General features: G+C 47.3%; 1 protein-coding gene across 1 annotated transcript in view; it reads right to left on the bottom strand.

The window, feature by feature from the left end:
- LOC142013333 (neuronal acetylcholine receptor subunit alpha-7-like) overlaps nt 1–14,848 on the bottom strand; it is a 92,479-nt gene extending 77,631 nt beyond the window's left edge. Inside the window, exon 1 of the mRNA XM_074994580.1 lies at nt 14,770–14,848. Coding sequence (XP_074850681.1) covers nt 14,770–14,848 — 79 coding nt within the window. The remainder of the gene's footprint in view (nt 1–14,769) is intronic.
- Between the last annotated feature and the right edge of the window lie 4,121 nt (nt 14,849–18,969).

The raw sequence follows: 18,969 nt of genomic DNA on the forward strand, positions 1-18,969 counted from the left end.
GCCAGCTCCCAGTCACTCAGAGTCACGTTAACCCGAGATTCGTGCAGCTTGAGTGTGCGTATCTCAGCGCTCTACTGTACTCACAAGTGGGCTGATTTAAGGTTGTACAGTCAACCTCAAATCTGACATCTCCTGGTATTAGAATGTTTGAGTTTGCAAGCTTAATAGCCTTTAGATTAGAGGTTTTTAATGCAATTTCCTGTTCTTTTCAACAAAGAAAGCTGTAATAAAAATATAATAATCCCATTATGTAGGACAACATTGACACCTGCCTGGCTTATTATCAGGATCTGAATGCAGGACTTTTAGATCTGACACAGACTGCTATCATTTGAGACGAACAGGTAGCAGTAGTAGGTTGTTCTCCTACATTTGGATTAGCCTTTGAATGGGGCAGCACACATTTTGCTACTGCTTTACATAGCTATTTGCCAGCCAGCATTAGAACAGGCTGAATCAGGATTTCTGGGTCCTCAGCTTGGCTGTTTCTGTGCACTGTGGTTACCAAAGACACAGGTTTGCCTTCTTCATTCAAAGAGGTCGCTGGGGTGATACTATAGTCTGCCATATTAGACACAGGGCTGGCAGAAGTGACTGTGCATGACCTTGTCGTTCTTGCACTGTGGGAGCGATAGTTGCCTGCCTCCTGGGGTGGAGGCATTAGCTCTGGCTCAAGGGAAAAGTCTGAATACACAGAAATATTACCACTAGGCAGTAGAAATGCTGGGACCCTTTGGCCTCTTGCTGGCTTCCAACCAGACAAACCTTCCTCGAGGCTAGAGCGGCGGCTGCTGTTGCCCGTGTACAGCCACGTACTGTGGGGCCAAAGAGTGTGCTCAGAGCTGGTGAAAGGTGGAGGAAGCTGGGAAGTAGCTCGGAGCACAGCAGCGAGGCCAGAGTGCGCTCGGGGTGGGTGGAACACTCAGAGGTTTTAGTGGCCAGACTAACCAAATCCAGGCATGCACAAAGGGCTCGCACAGAGTTTTCTAACTCTGCCAGATCCGAGGGGATTTTCTGGGACCAGCAAACTTTGACCCCGGGATTACCTCTCTGCCGCCTGTCAAGCGCCTGCTCCAAAGCATAGAAGCGCACCAGCTCTTCAGAGAAATGGCTTGGAAAAAAGTTAAATGTTCTCAACACAATGTGTTTTCCCTCATCTTTCTGCCTGCAGATGGCTGACTCACTTTTATGAATATACTTTTTAAATTCAGCCTCAGGCAGAGAACAAGCCTAGGAGAAAGGTCTGACAGAATTATAACCAGCTGAAAACAGCCTTGTAATAGAAAGTCACAAACCAAGCAGTCCTGTAGCACCCGAAAGACTAACAATTTTACTTATTAGATCACGAGCTTTTGTGGACAAGACCCTCTTAGCTCATAACCTAATAAATGTGTTAGTCTTTAAGGTGCTACAGGACTGCTTGGATTTGTTTATAAAGCTCCAGACTGGCATGGCTACCCCTCTGAAATTACAGTAGAAAGTGGAAGGCAACCTTACCGGTAGGCAGCACTGTCGATAAAAGACCAGGTCCTGAAGGGCTTCATGGGGAGAAAATACTCCTGGGAATTAATGGGCTCTTTGAGCTAATTGCGAGAAGCTATAGCTAAACCAGTTCGAAGTAGACGTAAGGTACAAGAGTTTCATAGTGAAGCGGGTTTTTGCCCATGGAAGCTGATGCTCCAGAATATCTGCTAATCTATAAGGTGCCACAGGACTTCTTGTTTTTGAAGATACAGACTAACACAGCTACCTCGCTGATACAGTGAAGATGGTGAACCTGAGGCACAGACTCCTAAGGGGAGTGGTGGATTCTCCATCTCTCTTCATATCAAGCCTGGGAAGCAATGCTTGAACCAGACCCAGGTTATTGGGCTCCATACAAGGGGTAGCCAGGTAAGATGTGAGGGTCTGCAATATACTAGATCAGCTAACGGTCCCCTCTGGCGTCAGCTTGATGACGTTACTGAGCAAGTGTGACCGGGAGTAGGCCAGCCTGCACTCTCATCCCTTGAAAGCCAGTTAGTGCCCCAGGAGATGCTGACTGGCAATAATGAACTCAGCTGGCCCCACTTGAGAGACTAGGTAAAGTGCAAAAGGAGAGCGAGAAAAGAAGTCTAGCCACAATAATTGATCTAAGCTCAAAGGCTTGTGGATTCAAACCTCTACATGTGGTCTGGGGTGATGTTGGTGATGTCCCACCAGTTCTGAAGCACTAGACACTATAATGGCCACTGCTACAGTGATCTAGCCATGCGATTCTGAAAATACACTTATTGTTCAAGCCAGCTGGCCACACTCCACTGGCCAGATAGCCACAAGTTGCTATTGGCTACCATGATGGACACCACAGGTCTAGCCCCGAGAGGGAAACGGAGCCACACTGCCTTAGTGTGGGTTATACAGATGGCGTTTATGGCCCCACTGTCAAACTGGGACTGTGAAACTCAGTTCGTGGGTGTTTGTAATGTGCTCTGAAGGCCTCAGGGAGACGATGGAGTCGAACCGCTCTGTGGTGCCACTGGCCTGGGTGACCTTTAGCCTAGTGTGAGGTGGCAGCGGGACGCATCCTGGGAAGATCCCTGGGGCAGGCAGTGCCCTGTCGCCATGGGCCCAGCGCTCTGCTGGGAGTGCTGTGCAAAGCGTAACTGGGCACTTTGGTTTGGAAAGCCTGGAAGGAGCAGGGCCTGGCTGCAGGAGGAGAGCCTGCTGGAGCCCCGTGCTCAGATGCCAGGCGCTATTTCTGGAGTGCACCACTGAGCAGCCCTCGCTCCCTGCCCCCTGCACTTGGTCTGTTGTGCAGAGGCCCCAGTGTAGACAAGCCCTTTGTCTGTCTATGTCGATAGATGCTCTTTGGGGCAGGGGGCGGCTCCCTCTGTGGGTACTTCTGCACTGCACACGTCCATTGGCAGCATGTACAATAAATACAGCGTAGCCCCACCAGCCTGGATATCAAGCACAGTGCCACTGGGGAGGCAAGGCTTAGGGGAGTACAGACATGCTTGAAGGGTACGGGAGCGTAGGCAAGTACACACGCTGCTCCCCCAAGCTGTGCCTCCCCCTCTGGCCTGCAGTTTTTAGCCACAAAGCGTCCCACGGCCTCTCCCTCTGCCAGCGCGATTCAGTAGCTCAGTGTTCTTGGCTCAGCATTAATTCCATTCCTCTTCCCACCCCATTGCTGCTTCTGTGGTACGCTCCCCTCTGAAGTACTTGCAAAAGCCCTTAATCTGTTAGACTATTGTTAACTCGTTCTGCTTATTTGTTGCTCTTCCAGTTTCTGGGTTGGCTTTAACTGAATCTGCATATTCCTGTGGAGTCTATTTTTAGTTTCCCATACTTCTTTCTTTTTCTGTTCAATATTTTAAATTTTATATTCTTAATTCCCCACATTTTCCTTTCTTAAACCTCTGTCTCACTCTAGAAATAGATAATATTTGCTCGTATACTGAATTCAGACTTCACTCCATATAATAGGAAAGGCGGCACAGTGAGATGCCATTCAGAAAACTAGAGAAGACCTTCTAGACTCCTATGCTATATTTTCACTTTAAATATGTATTTCTCATATGATTTCTCTGCACATTCTTATCGGGGTTCTAGTTTCCGCTGTGAAACTTTTTTTATATGGAATGAACAAATGCAAGGCCTTTTTCCTAGGATGTGAAATAATGAATTATGAAACGGATAGCAGGGATGATGCAGGCAAAGTGTGGAGGAGTGGAGCATACATATGTTTTCAGGTGTGCCTCAATTAGAATAGTCACTGGGGATCTAACCAGAAATGTATTTAAAGAAATGCAGCATACTTAAAGCATTTTGCCAGACGTGCAGGTATACAGTTTTTTTTAACATATTCTGCAGACTTCTGGGAATGTAAGCGTGTCATTGCCATTTCTTGCTTAATCCCCAGAGATACCAGCTTGTCCCATCTGCCTTTGTTCTTATGTGTAGCCAGTGTTGTGTTATTTGCTGCAATGGCAAGCCTTTTCTTTTCTTTTCTTTTTCTTTTCTTAGTCCTTTGTCTTAAATTAAATAGGGACTAAAATCCCCAGGAAATGGTGCTCTTAAAACTTAAATCCTTATTCAGACGTGAAAATTATATTCTCTCGCATCAATTGCGTTCTAATGTGTGCGCTCTGTGCTTGAGCACTTCTTGTCTTTGGTTAAAATAGCTTTCATCTGGTTCCCTTTGTAATAATCTTTTTTTGTATTCTAGGCTTCAGGTCTCATTGGGGGGAAATTTTCCATGTTTTCTGGACATAAGCATCCAAACTTTCTTAGCACTTATACTGGAGCACCTGAGAATCGAAGTTGGCTGCAGACTACACTGTGGTCACTTGAGTTAAAGGTGCTTGAGGGTGAGAATAAAAACTTCGGTTTATCTTACACTGATGTGATGCAAAAGCAAAATAACAAACTGAGAAGATAATGCAGATCACTGCACAATAAAACGAAATGAAAGTGACCCTGCTGGACTGGTGCGGATATATGAAATGCCAAGCTCTGTTTGGGATGCAAATTACAAAATGCGTATCACCACAGCACCGATGGTCACATCCCTACAGAATATGCCATGATGCTGTAGCCCAGTGTGGTGTTCTGAAATAACACTTCATTTAGATTAGTGATGCTCCTGAGCTCCGCAAGTGGCTCTTACACTGAGTGATTTAATTATTAACCAATCGGGATCCTTTTACTACATAATTAACCAATTGTAGTTATAAAATAATCATACTTGGTCAGTCATTTTGCTGAGAGAATTAAATCCAGATCCCCCTAAGACAGACATAGCTATTGTTCAAACAATTATTCACAAAAGTCAAAATAACTCTATGATAACATAGGGGTTTTTTTTTCACTTTATCTGGAACGACTGAGCATTACACAGTGCACTAACTCAGAACAACCAAGGGAGAGAAAAATTAAGAGGCACAAATGAGGGAGAAAAAGTCTTGCTGAAATTTGACACCCAATGCCTCTGGGAGAGGAAGGAAGCATGAAGGCTACCACAGCTATCAGGAGTGACAGAGGGGAATACTCTTTCGCCCACAAGGGCCAAATTGTATCATGGGATTGAAAGAACATGCCTGCAGGGTGGAGAGAGACTGGAGGGGACCAGAGAGGTGAAACCTGTGTAATAAGGATTAGCCAGAGTATGAATCATGGGTATGGGACTTAGGAGACCCTCTGCTGGCCATGATACTTTACCTTGCTGTGCCTCAGTTTCCCTGTCTATAACATGGAAGTCATGATGCTCTGGCAGTGCACTTCAAGATGGGCTGATGGAAGGCGCTATCGACAAGCCAGGCATTGTTACTTTATTTTCAGTTTCCAGCCAGCTGCAGGAAGGCTGGGGAGACGTTCCAAAGCAGGACTGATGTGCTGTAGGGGTGAAAAGCCTGCTTAGCCCCATGTTGATAGTGAACATGCTGGAGATTTGGGGAGACCCAGGAGAATCAAGTCTGGATGGAGCCGGGATCAAGATTTCAGCATGAAGAGTGTGTGGGTGTAGGGACCCCATTCTGATTTCACTTAAAGTGGTTTTGTGCCACTGTAATGCCACTTCCTGAAATGGAGTCACTCCTGATTTGTACCACTGTAAGCAAGGATAGAACCAGGCCCCACGCATCTATAGTCACACGCTCTGATTCCTTCCCAAAGCATTTGAATTTGGGCCCTGTTCTAAGGGGCGTGGGAGTGAGATGGGGAGACAGCCCCTGAAGCCAATGGCGCTACACCTGTACATGTCTGTGAGAGCAGAACCAGGTTAACAACTGGGCTCTCTCAACAAAGAAATCCCCTGTCAGGTTTCTGAATTCCCCTATTCCCATGGAGCTACAGACCTGGCTGCCTTCTGCCTGGCCCCATGTCCATTGGCTGTGCCAGGTCTCTGTGGAATTGCTTCTCGTCTGATGCAGGAGGCTCAGACTGAAAGGAGGTTTTCTCTTGCTTCAGTATTCCTTGCTCTGGTCCCCGCTTTCCCAGGCCAGCATGGAAGTGGCCTGTGCAAGCAGGAAGCAGGGGCCTGTCATAAGCTTCATTTCAGCTACTCAGGGCAGGGGGTAGCTTCCCATGTGCCTTCTGTGGCTCTGAGCATCAGGGTTGCCAGCCATCAGTAAATTTATGGACAGTCTGTGAGGAAAAAAAATGAGCCAAAATTAAATGTGTCTGTAAAGTCCTTAAAAAGAAAAATCAGGTGTCCAGAAATTTCGTAAAAGTGCAACAAAATTTCAAAGAACAGCAATTATTCTATAGCAATTACACTTCTGCGCTGCTCCAGCCATGGTACTGCGGAGCAACGGAAATTGGACGTTTTAGTCAAGGTGACGTAACATGAATCACGTGATCCATGTGATGTCATTGTCTGTGTCATCCCACCAAGTTAACATCAGCACACTGGCAACATGACTAACAAAATGAAAGAGCGTTAAATAGTGTATTGTTCTTGTGATGATGTAAGAATGACTACAATTACTTTTCACTTTTGGCCATTTATGTCGTCTTAATATAGTATAAAAATTATGTCCATAAAAAAAAATTTGTCTGTCCATAAATTTTTCCCATTTTGTCCATAAATGAAATATCTGTGGGTTGGCAACCCTGCTGAGCACGTCGTTTCCAGCTTTAGGAAATAACCAGGTTGAAACAATTAAATATTTGGGCTGAGCTTTTGAACGCTGCCCGAGGGGCTCCGGATGCTACTTTTAATAGCAGTTAGGTGTTCAAATCCCATAGGCACCTTTAAAAAATCTCAGCTCTTGGTTCCTACCAGCTAAGGCGCCCGATTGTTTCTGGGTGTGGGGCCTGACTTTGCTCTCACTTAGGTGTAAATCAGAAGTACCTCGCTTGAATTTAAGGGAGCTATTCCAGTGTAAAACTGGTACCTGATCAGGATCAGACCTGACATACGGGCTTCTTTGGCCCTTAAAAGGCCAATGACTGAAGTTGCATTGTACCACTCCTCTTTACTGGTATTGTAGGTAAATGTTATTGCTAGAAAGCTGACTTAGCCCTCGAACGATACATCATTAGAGAATGGGCCGTGCAGCTACCGCTGAGGCTGGACATCAACTCGACTGGGTTGGGAATCACTCCTTGCAGCGATCAATGTTACAAACATCCTGGGGGGAAAATGCAATTCTGAACATGAACGTGCAGAGTGAGAGTTCCAGGAGGGATTTCGTGGCACAATTTCCATTGAAATTAATACCCTAGTCTGCCTGGAATATCCCTGCTGACGCCTTTAATTGAAAAGCAACCTTCATTTTCCACTTGATTTTCAACAATAGTATCACCTGGCCAAGCTCCCTGGAAAGGCACTGATTCATCGCCTACATGGGGATGCCACGGACAGTCTCTCTAGGTAGTGCCCTTCCATTTGGTCTCAGTTTCATAGTCCACGATCATTTTAAAGCATGTGCACGGATGGGTGGCGTCTCTTGGTGCTTCCTCACACCAGGGACTCAGCATAGTTTTGAGAAAATATCTCTGTCATTAAAAATTAAGGCCACTCCTTTCAAGCATGACTGTTTAAAGATGGGTCCCTAAACACCATGTTTAGGCTTGTAAATGTACAAAAGGCCTGATTTCCGGTTAAGCCTGGCAACAGAATGCCCAGGTTAGGCAGTCCTATTGGTACTGCTATCACAGGAGTGCTGTCCGCTCAGTGCAGTGGTGGAGCAGGACTTTACACCTTCAGGGCCAGTCTGGCAACAGGTGGGTCCCAGACACTTACAGGAGAGGAACATCCGAAATTGATTCCGAGGTGGAATCTTTGTCTGCCTGAGGAGAAACTCCTTTATTGCCAGGGAAGCCTGAGGGCAGCGTGAGCAAGGGGGTTGCCTTGGCCCCACGCCTTCAGGGCCTCATGCTCCAAACAACCATAACACCCTCCAGCCCCCAGCTGGTCCCCGCTGGCCTAGCTCTGTTAACAGTGACAAGCGAGTGGCGAGCAGTGAACTAAGCCACATCGCCTTAAGCAGCGATCTCCTCAGTAACCTCTTCCTGGAGATTACAGACCGTTTTCCCCACGGGCTGCCTCTCAAGAGCCTATGGACTTGGTCTGCACCACTGCTGTATGTTCCGCTAGGCCTCACCAAGGCAGGGCTCCTTTCCTGCGGGGCTGTGGGCTGCCCTTCTCAGCGTAGCTAGAGAGAGGCTCCACAGAGGGTGGGGTGGGATGCTGTGCGTGGAACCCAACAAGCCGGGGGTTAAGACCTTGGCGTAGGCAACCAGGAACCTCACAGCTTGAAGCTCAGAAACAGTGGAGGAAACCTCAAGGGGTAATGGCTGGGAGTCACCTGCCCAGAGCATGGGTCTATGCACCCAACCGGGAGAAGACTGGATCCTTGTGGCCATGAGTGTCAGAGGCATTCCCCCTGCAGTCCTTAACAGATTACGTTCCATTGCATCCCTTACTCCCCACCCCCGGGAGCAGCCGACTCTTAGCCACGTACCACTGACATCAGGACTAGCGGCCACACAAACAACCGATTGCATCTCTTCCTGCCGCACTGCCCTAGCTGTGAGCCTGGGCTAGGCAGAGTGCGTTATTTCCAGCATGGCCTCTGGGTCCCATAGCTGCAGCATGGCTGAGTGCAGATGACATGAACCAAACACCACGTTCCTTTGGAATAATGCATACCAGCCAGGCTGGCGGCAGACTTCACTGGGCCCTGCACTGTGTGCAGGCTCTGGACCCCTGGAAGGGGCAGGGCCCCAGACAGGAGGGGTGTGGTTAGAGGCGGGGCTCTGGCAGGGATTTAAAGGGCCCAGGGTTCCAGCACTGCTGCAGTAGCAACAGTGGCAGCCTGGAGCTCTGGGCCCTTTTAAATCCCCAGCCCCCCCAAGGCAATTGTCCCATGCCCCTCCCCCAAGTCAGCAGCTTTGCCGACCCAAGTGAGAACACTCCAAACAAGCAGCAGTCATATCAAGGGATGGGTTATTGCATAGGGCCTCCCATAGGACTGTGATATTACAGCAGGCAAGCTAGTGACGCTCCGGGAATTCTGGGATTCCCTCATGGTCACAGCTTTACCCATCTATTGTAAGTCCATCGGGCAGGATTTCTGGGTCCTGAACACTATGTGACAACCAAGCTAAGTGCAAAGTGCCACTTACTGGAGAAGGTGAGGTGCTACCTCCCAGCCTGCAATCTGCAATAGCTTTTCATTCGCATGGCTCGTTCTGGGTGTAGATTCAGAATAACCCCTGAAGTGCTAATGGGATTTGGGCTCCTCACGCCCTCCGGCTGATGTGAAAATCTCAATGTAATAACCAGGTAAAAATCTCCCTTCTACCTTGATTGCTACTGTGCTTGCTAATCCTGGATTCAGTTGTGCACATCTCATACAGAAAGGTCAAGGGCGCGGTTACTCATTCTCTCCATGGTGGCCCTAGACTCATTTTTCATTTTATGAAAACATTCATGATCACCAAGCAAAACATCGGGTGACCCAATAATCATTGTGAAGTCAAACTAATTTGCTCATCTAGTACTGAACCAACCCCCTGGAGAAAATCAGGAAGCCCTGTATGTCCAGACAAGCCCCAGTAGCTATTAGGAAGAGAGCGGTTCAAATATCTGATATGTTTTGATTCACTGGCTATTCCCAAAACTTCAGGGGCAGGGAAGGAGGGAAGCATACTTTCAAATCAACTCCAACACATGGCTCTGCTCCAAATGTTTCCCTTTCGTTTCCAGCTACACATTGAATCTCTCTTGTCTGGCACCTAACTGGTGCCAACCCAGAGAATTTGCCAGACCAGGGGAGGTCACTATTGTCTAGCAGCATTACCAACACTTCCACTGCTTCCTGGGCTCTTAGAAGACATTTAGGGATAAATTGCAGCTATATAACAGCACAGAACACTGAGAGCCAGGAGTGATGGGTGTAAACACACTTTATGGGACCACCGGAAACTTGGCCACACGCATGATAAGTGGTCATCTGGCTAACTAAAATCATGCTGGACCATGGATGTTACCAGACTAGAGTGTGCTGGACTAGAAAGGTTCAACCTGTATTTAATTTTTTAATTGTTTTATTGAAGTCAATTTAGAAAAGGAGACATTGTGAACAGAAAATTCAATAGGATTTTATGAAGTGCTCCTGACAACCCAAAGCTGCAAGTTTTTGTGGCAGAACTATTTCAGTCAGAAAACTTTCCCAGGACTAATAAAAAATCTTCTGACAAAAAGCTGGTAGTCATATTAAAACCAAGGCCAAGAGCTTGTTCTGACTGGGGCATTCCCCTTCTCACATGCCAATAAGCTGTGGTGTCCACACTCTAACTTCTGGGCCAAAGCTACAGTCTTGGCCCCTTCTCTCTGGGACAGACATTTTCCTGCTGACACTTCTAATAGTGATTAGGATCCCAGTCAGTGATTTTTAAGTGACAGGGCAGAGGCAATGTAGTTGATCATGGACTATCTTTCCCTCCTTTCACCAGCACCCATACAGAGAATACAGAGCCCTCAGTAGGCGTAAATCTAGGCAGTGCCATTATCTTCAAAGGGAGTCTGCTGTTTTATATTATTAGAGGGTCTGGTTCTATACTGCATCTTCTCCTATACCTTCAGCTACACTGTGCAACCTCTCAGATGGGCCAGCAAGCATCATGGGTATGTTAGTGACTGAATAGGGTATCAAGCTGGGGAAATAGAAAATTAAATCTCTCAGGCATTCTTAAAATCAATAGGTCCAGGTAACCGGCAGGCAAGATTTTAAAAGAGCTGGCCAAGGTGCTCACTGGACCATTTATGATGACTTTCAGTAAATCTTGGAACAGTGGGGCAGCTCAGTCAAATTGGAAGAAAACTAATCTTCTGCTAATACTTTGAAAGTATCAATGGGCTGACGGGGTAATTATAGGCCTTCCAATCTAAGACCGATCCTGTGCAAAATAATGAAATAGCTGACATGAGGCAAGATTAATACAGAATTAAAAGATGGTAGTTTAATGCCTATCAAAGTGTATTTATGGAAAATAGATCTGGTGTGATTACTTGTAGAGTTAATGGAGGTACTAATGTTTGTGTAATAGACTCCTGGAAGGTGTTTGTCTTGGTACCATGAAATAGTTGGATTTTTTTAAAAATATGGACCATATAAAATTACCTTGGCACCATGAAATGGATTAAAGGTGCTGGCCTCCCTAGGAACTGGTGTCTCATTGAAAGTCAGTGGGACTTAGGTTCCTAAGAGTGAAATTCTTGCTCTGTGGAAATCCATGACACAACTTCCATTGCTTTCAGTCCAGCCATGATATCTCCCTATGTCTACATCACAGTTAAGAACTCAGGCCTGGCTTATGCCCAGGCCTGATGAGAGAGAAGGACAAAAGAGGCAATTGCCTGAGGCCCTTTAAATAGCCATGAAAGTGTCAAGCCACCCACTCAGAGCTGAGGGGGTTGGCGTGCTGTGCTACGGGCAGTGCTGGAGGCTGGCTGCCTCTGGCCCTACCTTTCCCACCCTTGGTCCCACCTCTTCTGGGAATGGGGAGCCTGCCCCTCCCTCCTCATCTTGCCCAGTGGTCCATGGAGCCTGTTGGCTCCCCTGCTTGGGCTCCCTGACTCAGGCTCCTGGGGCCATTTAATTGTGGCATAGATGTTCCAGCTTGAACTGAAGCATGGGCTGTGTGATTCTTCAAGGTAGGAAAATCCAAGAGCTCTAGCTTCAGTTCCAGTCCCAATGTCTTTGTCACTATTACGCAGCTCCTTTGCCCAAGCCAGCTGACTCAGACCAGCCACCAGTGTAGACATTAGGAGCCTAAGTCTTGGGATCCTAAGTTACTTTTGAAAATAGATGCTTTCAGCTACTGGATCCATCGTGCCTGTTGTTCTGTTTCCAGGCCTGGCGTTTGTTCTTCTTTTCTTAATTACTGTAAATGCCACGGCTGTGGCATTTTCTGCGAGCTGTACGCCAAATCCAAGGTGTGAGTAAATGACATCTAAGTAGGAAATGTGAAAACCCTTTTTTAAATGTTTTTATACCCTGGACATGTAGGGCTGCATTGGTGGTGGTTTGACACGAGCACCTACAAGTCACAGCCCAGTCCAGGACCCAGTGTGCTACTTACTATACCAAAGGTAAGAGGCTGAAAAGCCTCAGTGGTTTTACAATCAAACTAAACCAGACAGAAAAAGGATGAGAGGCAAACAGAGGCAGGAAGTGACTTTTCCAAGGACTTGTAACAAGTGAGCAGCACGGCTGGGACTGGAAATAGGTTTCCTGACTCTCATTCTCGTACCCTATGCACTGGACCATACTACCTCCAATTCGGGAGCGAGGCAGGAGGTAGTATAAGGTGGATGTTGATTAATGGTATAAGTTAGGCTACACCTACGCTACAGCCCAGACTGACACTCTGAGTTTGATTCACAGGTGTTTGATTTAGCAGGTCTAGTGAAGACCTGTCAAATTGACTGCAGATCACTCTTCCATTGACTCTCTTGCTCTACCGTGGACAAGAAGAGTATGGGAGTTTGACAGGAGAGTTTCTCCTGTCAGCCTTTTCTTGTGTGGAGCCTGTGGAAAATTGGTTTAAGGTATATGGCTGGAGCTGCCCAGTTTGTCAACTTTCTGTGGTAGTGCAGATGTAGCCTCAGTCTGAGTGCATGGAAATGGTAGGGAAAGTAATTTATATGACAAGAGACCAGCATGATGTATGAGTGAATTAGAGGGTGGCCTGTTTTAACTTAGAGCTGCTTACAATCTCCTACCTGTTTTTCCTTCAATACCATCTTCTGCATGTTCCTTCACATGTGACTTCCATTTCTCCTTCTGTTTCCTTAGCCTTGACTGATATGTAATTTACCCCAGGTTAACCATCACCTGCCTATTAAGTTTATGAAAGGTCTTCCCATTACTTCTAGGAAGCAGATGGTGGAGATGATTTGTTAAACATTGGAAGAGCTGGCGTGAGGGAGTTCATAGAAGTGTTTTCGTACAAGATGTGTCATGTTTTGGAGGAGTGGGTGCCTTGCACAGACTGGAAAGGATGACCAGAAAGTCATGCCATGCTCTACCATATAATAGCTTGTGAAGTGATTTGCAACGAGTGAGAAATTTTAATGAATTCCTTTTTGGTGTGGTGGTGTTCATAGTGATGTTAATTACAGTGAACTTGCCTGACTTTCATGTGGATGTTGTGTGTAACCCTTGAGGAACTCAGGAGTGTATGATAGAAAGGCTCCAGCACTGGTCAGACTCATGTCTCATTTTTCCCAAATCTAAAGAGGTTGCTTAGGGTCAATAAATAATATTTATCTGTGTACATAGAATCATAGAACACTAGAACTGGAAGGGATCTCAGGAGGTCATCAAGTCCAGTCCCCTGCCCTCCCAGCAAGACCATGCATGGCTAGGTCATCCCTGATAGAGAGTTTGAGATAACTGGGGATCTTCTAACTTGCAGGTCCATCACATGTGCACCCCCTGCTCTAAGGACAGGGCTCTAAATGTGGCCATTTGTAGCTTTAAAATAACATTTCGAAAAAGAAAATCACACACTGTTGGTAAGAAAAGCATTCTACTTGCAAACTCTTCATCAAAACCAGACAGCTCCATCATGAATTAGTAAGTCTCAGCATTTAAAATACAACAAACAAAACTATCAGGACTCCCATTGTAGCTGGGGAATAGAGTGTTGACCTGAGACACTTTCCTGCAGTATTATCCTTACCCCACTTTTCAGCTGTCCAATGAAACGACTGTATGTTGTGTAAGGCTAAATAGATAAACTGACAAAAAATGGTTCACGTGGAAAGATCATGGTTTATATAGTACTACAAAGGTGAGAAATTATTTCAGTGCCTGCCTTGTTCTAAAATCAACAGGCTACATCTGACTGTTTGTTTTAAAGCAATAATCTCTAGGATTTCTGCCTAGACACGAACGGCATAATTTTGCCACATGTTCAGAGCAAGAACAATTGTCAAAAAATAATGAGGACAAACACGTAGAGGTTTTGACATGAAACGTGGTTATATAGAAATTGACAAGAAAACATCAGTTGTGAAATACTGGATCTTTCTTTGGACAATTGCATCTTCAACTTCCGTCTTTTTAGCTTGTCTCACACATCTTACAATCTCATTAAAATACAGGAAGAAGCATACAACTCCCGTGTAATTCCATAACACCCAGTAGTAGTTCTTTTACAAAGTATGCAAAAACACTGAATTATTCTTAGAGTACAATTCTCCCATTCTAACAAGACTAGTGGTAATTTGCATTAAATGGATAGATGTTGGCAATTTATAACCCAACACTGGCTTAAAACACTGCTGTTAGAAAAAGGGCAGGGGGGAATTATACTATAGAGAAAGACATTGAAAGTCTACTGTCTATATAGGTGGTAAATCTTATAAAATTATGTCTAAGAAGTAAATTGTTCTGGAAGACCCTTCTAACCTTATTTTGTACTAAGAAAACGCAATTATATCTCTGTCCTCCTGACATTTGTAAGTTTCTGTTCATCTCGCCATCTAGTCACTAGTTACAGTGTCTCATTCCTTTGTTGTTAATAAGAGCACAAGAATATTACATTGTGAAACACACCACTGAACTCTGGTGTTTCCTAGGATGATGATGTTGTTTTCTTCATCAATACTGTTTATCTGCTTTCTCGAATGAAATCAGTTACAAAACTCCCCCTGACTTCCCTGGGACTGGGATATGACCCCTGTGGCAGCTGAATTCAGAGAAAGACACAGCTGAATTTCTTGGGGGCAATCCTGTGAATACAAAGCAGGTGAACAGATCTTACCTTTAAAGAAAGACAGAAACAAAGATGCCCATAGATATAACCCGGAGTAAACAAATCCCAGACACTTCTCCGTGAGCATTGTCCAACACGAGTGCCACGTCTCAGTAGCCAGCAGGAGCTTGCAGCGCCAAATGATGAATCCAGTCGGATTAACAGGAATAAGGAGCCTTCCAAGCAGTTACTCACAGTGAAAGCAAAGTGCATGTGCCCAAGTGTCCCTTCAGTCTAAGGGAGCCCAGTTCAGCGGTGCTTAAATAAATCAAGTGCATGCCAAGCCTGGCTAGTTTGGGCTTGTATTTTTTTCCCTGGTGCTCTGCACCTTTTCTAGTGCAGAAACAAATACCGGTGAGAAAGCACAAGAGGGAGTGTGTGAAGAGGGGAATAGCAACAGGCCGGTGCTGCTTGAGAGCGATTGCCCACAGCCCCACTTTCTGTGAGGAACTCAGAGGCAGCACATCAGCTGCGTTTCCAACGCTAGTACCCGAGTGCCTCTAGAGCTGCTTCTCAGGCAAGGCGAGCGGCAGCTCCTCGCTGGTCCCTTCACCTGCCAGTGTGATTTCTAGCAGGGAATTAGAGCCTGCCACCGTCTGGGAGGAAACACCCAGAAACCCTCTGCAGCATGGAGCTGCACAGAAGCCAGAAAGCAGCAAGCTGTGGGCACAGGCGGCCTCCAGACTTCCCCCTGGCATGTGTGCATCGCAATACAGCCACTGGGTCAGCGCTCCAAGCCTTCCAGTGCTGCGCTCTCCCCACCAGGTTTGCTCTCAGCTGGGAGATGTGGCGCACACTCTGGTCTGTTTCCCTCACCCTCTTTTCCTCAGCTCCTCTTCTTAGGGGCCGAGCCCCTGCAGGAGAACGTTAGACGTGGAGAACGCACCCCTCCAACCGGCCATTTTCTCTGCTCGTCCCCAGCCTCCATCTCTGCTCCCTCAAACGTGGCCACGCTGCTGCCTGGCAATCCCCAAGGCAACTTCCCACAGCCGGACTCTGCGCTGTGATTCCAGCAGGGGCGTCTCACGTCGGCCCCTCCAGGCATCTTCCAGCGCCCCCACCCCAAACACCATCCACGACTGTTCTCCTTCTGACCAGAGCTGGCATCCCCTAGGTTGTAGCGATCTGCTTTTCAGGGGCATTGCTACCCAGCTCACTTTCAACACCTGTTGGGCCCCTCCATCTCCAGGGAATACCTGCTCCAGAGTGCTTAACCCACCAGTACAACTGCTGAGCACTGTGTGAAGGCGGGAGGCAGCCTGGTGTAATGAATAGAGCTTGAGCTTGAGTGCCCTGCTGTGTGTCCTTGGGCAAGATCCTTCTGCTCTCTGTGCCTCTGTTTCCCATCTTTTCTATCGTCTCTGTTTAGATTGGAAGTTTTTTGGGTGGGAGGGGGCAGAAATTCTCCCAGTTCTGTACAGCACCTAGCGCACCAGACTGCTGGGCTCAGGGGGGGGGCCACTAGGGGCTACCGTAAGATGCCTAATAATATACCAGGATTGTCACTCTGCACGTCATTCTGAAGCTAAAATGTCTGTATCAGGGAAAAGCTGTGGAAACAGCTACAGGCATGGCCGGGGGGGTGGGGGGGGGCTTTTTTTGTGCATAATGGCTCCAGTTTCAAGCACCACTGGGCCTTGCAGTTTGTTAGAATCCAGTTTTTACCCTCTCTGCCATTTTAATTCTTTTGTGCACACGTATGACAGCACAGACTTTTAGCTAAACATTGACCCTCTCTCATCCGGCACTATCTCCTTCGGCAACATCTGTAATCCACCATGATTTTAGTTAGCCAGATGACCACTTATCCTGAGCGTGGCCAAGTTTCCTGTGGTCCCATAAAATTTGTTTACAGCTCTCCGTCCTAGCTTTCAGCGTTCCGTGCTGTTATGTAGCTGTAATTTACCCCAAATGTCTTCTAAGAGCCCCGTGAGCCGTGGAAGTGTTGGTAATGCTGATAGACCATATTGACCTCCTGTGGTCCAGCAAGTTCTCTCATCCAGCCCTGGTCCAGTCTCGAGAGTTTCATACTAGAGAGGTTCAACCTGTAGTGGTATATATAATAATCTCTTGACCCATCCTACATTTTGCCTAAGTAAGGTCCAACTTCTAAGCCCTGTCTGCTAAGGGTTGATGAGAAAACGCCCCTGGGTTGGTACAACCAATTAAGTTGCAGGTTTCCCAGCTCTCTTTCAGTGCCTCTTGGGTTCACCCATCTCCATGGAATATCCTAATTGTAGTGTGTTCAGTGAAGTGGCTCCAACCACAGTCCCTGTTGACACATCCAGGCTCTGAGCCCTGTGGCTTGTCTCACCTTTTGAGGCGTGTGTGCTGCTCCCTGCAGAGCTCGCTGCTGGGTGGGAGCAATTGGTGGTGGTTTTCTCCTCACCCTCGCCCCCTTTTCTGACTTCACAAAAATCTCGGCCAGCAATCACATGGTGCCCCTCCCACCGCAGGTGCAGCTTCTGTCTGCACCGCCCCCAGAGGGTCCTGGCTTGCTCCAACATGGCATCAGCTTGCAGTCATGACCAAGCTGGAGCAACTTCCAGAGCTTCCTCCACTGATTCCCATCCAGCCGGCTCAAGGGCCCTAGGGACGGCCTCAAAGTTTTCTCCTGCGCAAGGGACTCTGAGTCAAGAGGCCCAGTTGGGTTTCAAGTCCTGCAAGACATCTGTGCTTGGATTCTGCAAAGGCCTTTGGAGAGCTAGAGGCTAACCAGCTGACCGTGAGCTCTGAGCATGGTGCTGTGATTAAACTAGCTAATGTGTACAGGGAGAGATTGAGCAAGAGCACAAGGTGGCGTTACTGCTGAATGTGGCAGTGGTGGGGCCACCGCCGGAGGGCTGTGTCCCATTGTAGTGCCAGACCTAGACATGAGAATAGCGGGCCAATCCAGAGGGCCCTGTGCTCCAGCCATCCCTTCCTCATGCATTGCCCCTTGAGGGCTATTGCAACCCGTACATAATTGAGAGCAACACCCAAGCATTTCTAAGTGACCCAGGGGGCAAGCCACACACAGGTTCTCTGTGATCAACCACCATTGGCACCTCTGTGGCTCCCTGGCACTGCTGGGAACAGAAGAACATTGCACCCCAAGGAGAGCTCAACACCTCCTCATGCTGTTTATTCATCTGAACGCCGCGCTGGTGGGAAGAGCAGCTTTTCAAAGCCCAGCCACACTGCAGGCAGCACAGGGAGGAATACAATGGCACGTATGAGCTGGGCTGTTTATCGCAGGATGATGGCACAAATGGACTTACTCACCCCCATCACCTTGTAAAACCAGACACATCAGCCATCGCTTTCCTCATGTCGTCTTTGTTAATAGCTTACGCTTGTCACCACAGCACATTAGGATAGAAGTTTTGCCGAGCGAGCAGCTGCTTCTGATGGTGCACTGGGGCTTCACTGCTCCCATACAGTCATCATAACAAAGGATTGCTATTCTCTTTTCTTGGAAGGACATGCTGGCAATTAAATCCACTCGGGTGATAATTCCGTTTTTTCCTCTTTTCTGACACAATGAGGGTTGTTGGTTTTTTTTTTTCTCGTTGATTCTCAAATACACAGTGGACAGACGCACTTCTGAAAGCTGAAGTCTCCCGTGGAAATGCTCCTTTGCTAGTAACCGTTGACCCACAGGGTTATTGTCATCCGTCACCATCTGTCCGCCTCTTTTAAGCAAAGCTCGTTGATAGTATGGAAGCCAGAGACGGGAAATAGGGAGAACTAGTCTCCCCAGTAAAGATGGGCACTTCTCTGTGCTTCCTCTCTCCAGGATTCCTGAGGCTAGAGAATGACAGAGCAGCACATAAGGAGAAGAGCCACCATGGAGGAGTAGGAAGACCCACAGGTGCTCCAGGGCCCTTGGAATCGCGAGGCCCCCAGGCAACTGCCCCTCTTCCCCTCCCGGCCCCCCCGTGCCAGCAGACCTGCCTAAGCAAGGCTCTAACCTACATCTGTGTGTGGATCTGACTCTTAGACTTTCTGAGCCAAATTCAGAGCTGTTGTGTAAGAGTGGGCTTAAGTGACCAGATGTCCTGATTTTATAGGGACAGGCTTGGGGCTCTGTCGTACACAGGCATCTGTTATCGCATTCTGGTCCTGGTTTGTGACACTCTCTGGTCAGCCTAAGCCTGTGTATTAAGTCAGGATGAGTCCAGCAGGAGTCTAGCTTGTGCAGAGCAAATGTCTAAGGAGCTACAAAAT

Source organism: Carettochelys insculpta, chromosome 5, assembly GCF_033958435.1.
Source record: "Carettochelys insculpta isolate YL-2023 chromosome 5, ASM3395843v1, whole genome shotgun sequence".
NCBI lineage: Eukaryota > Metazoa > Chordata > Testudines > Carettochelyidae > Carettochelys > Carettochelys insculpta.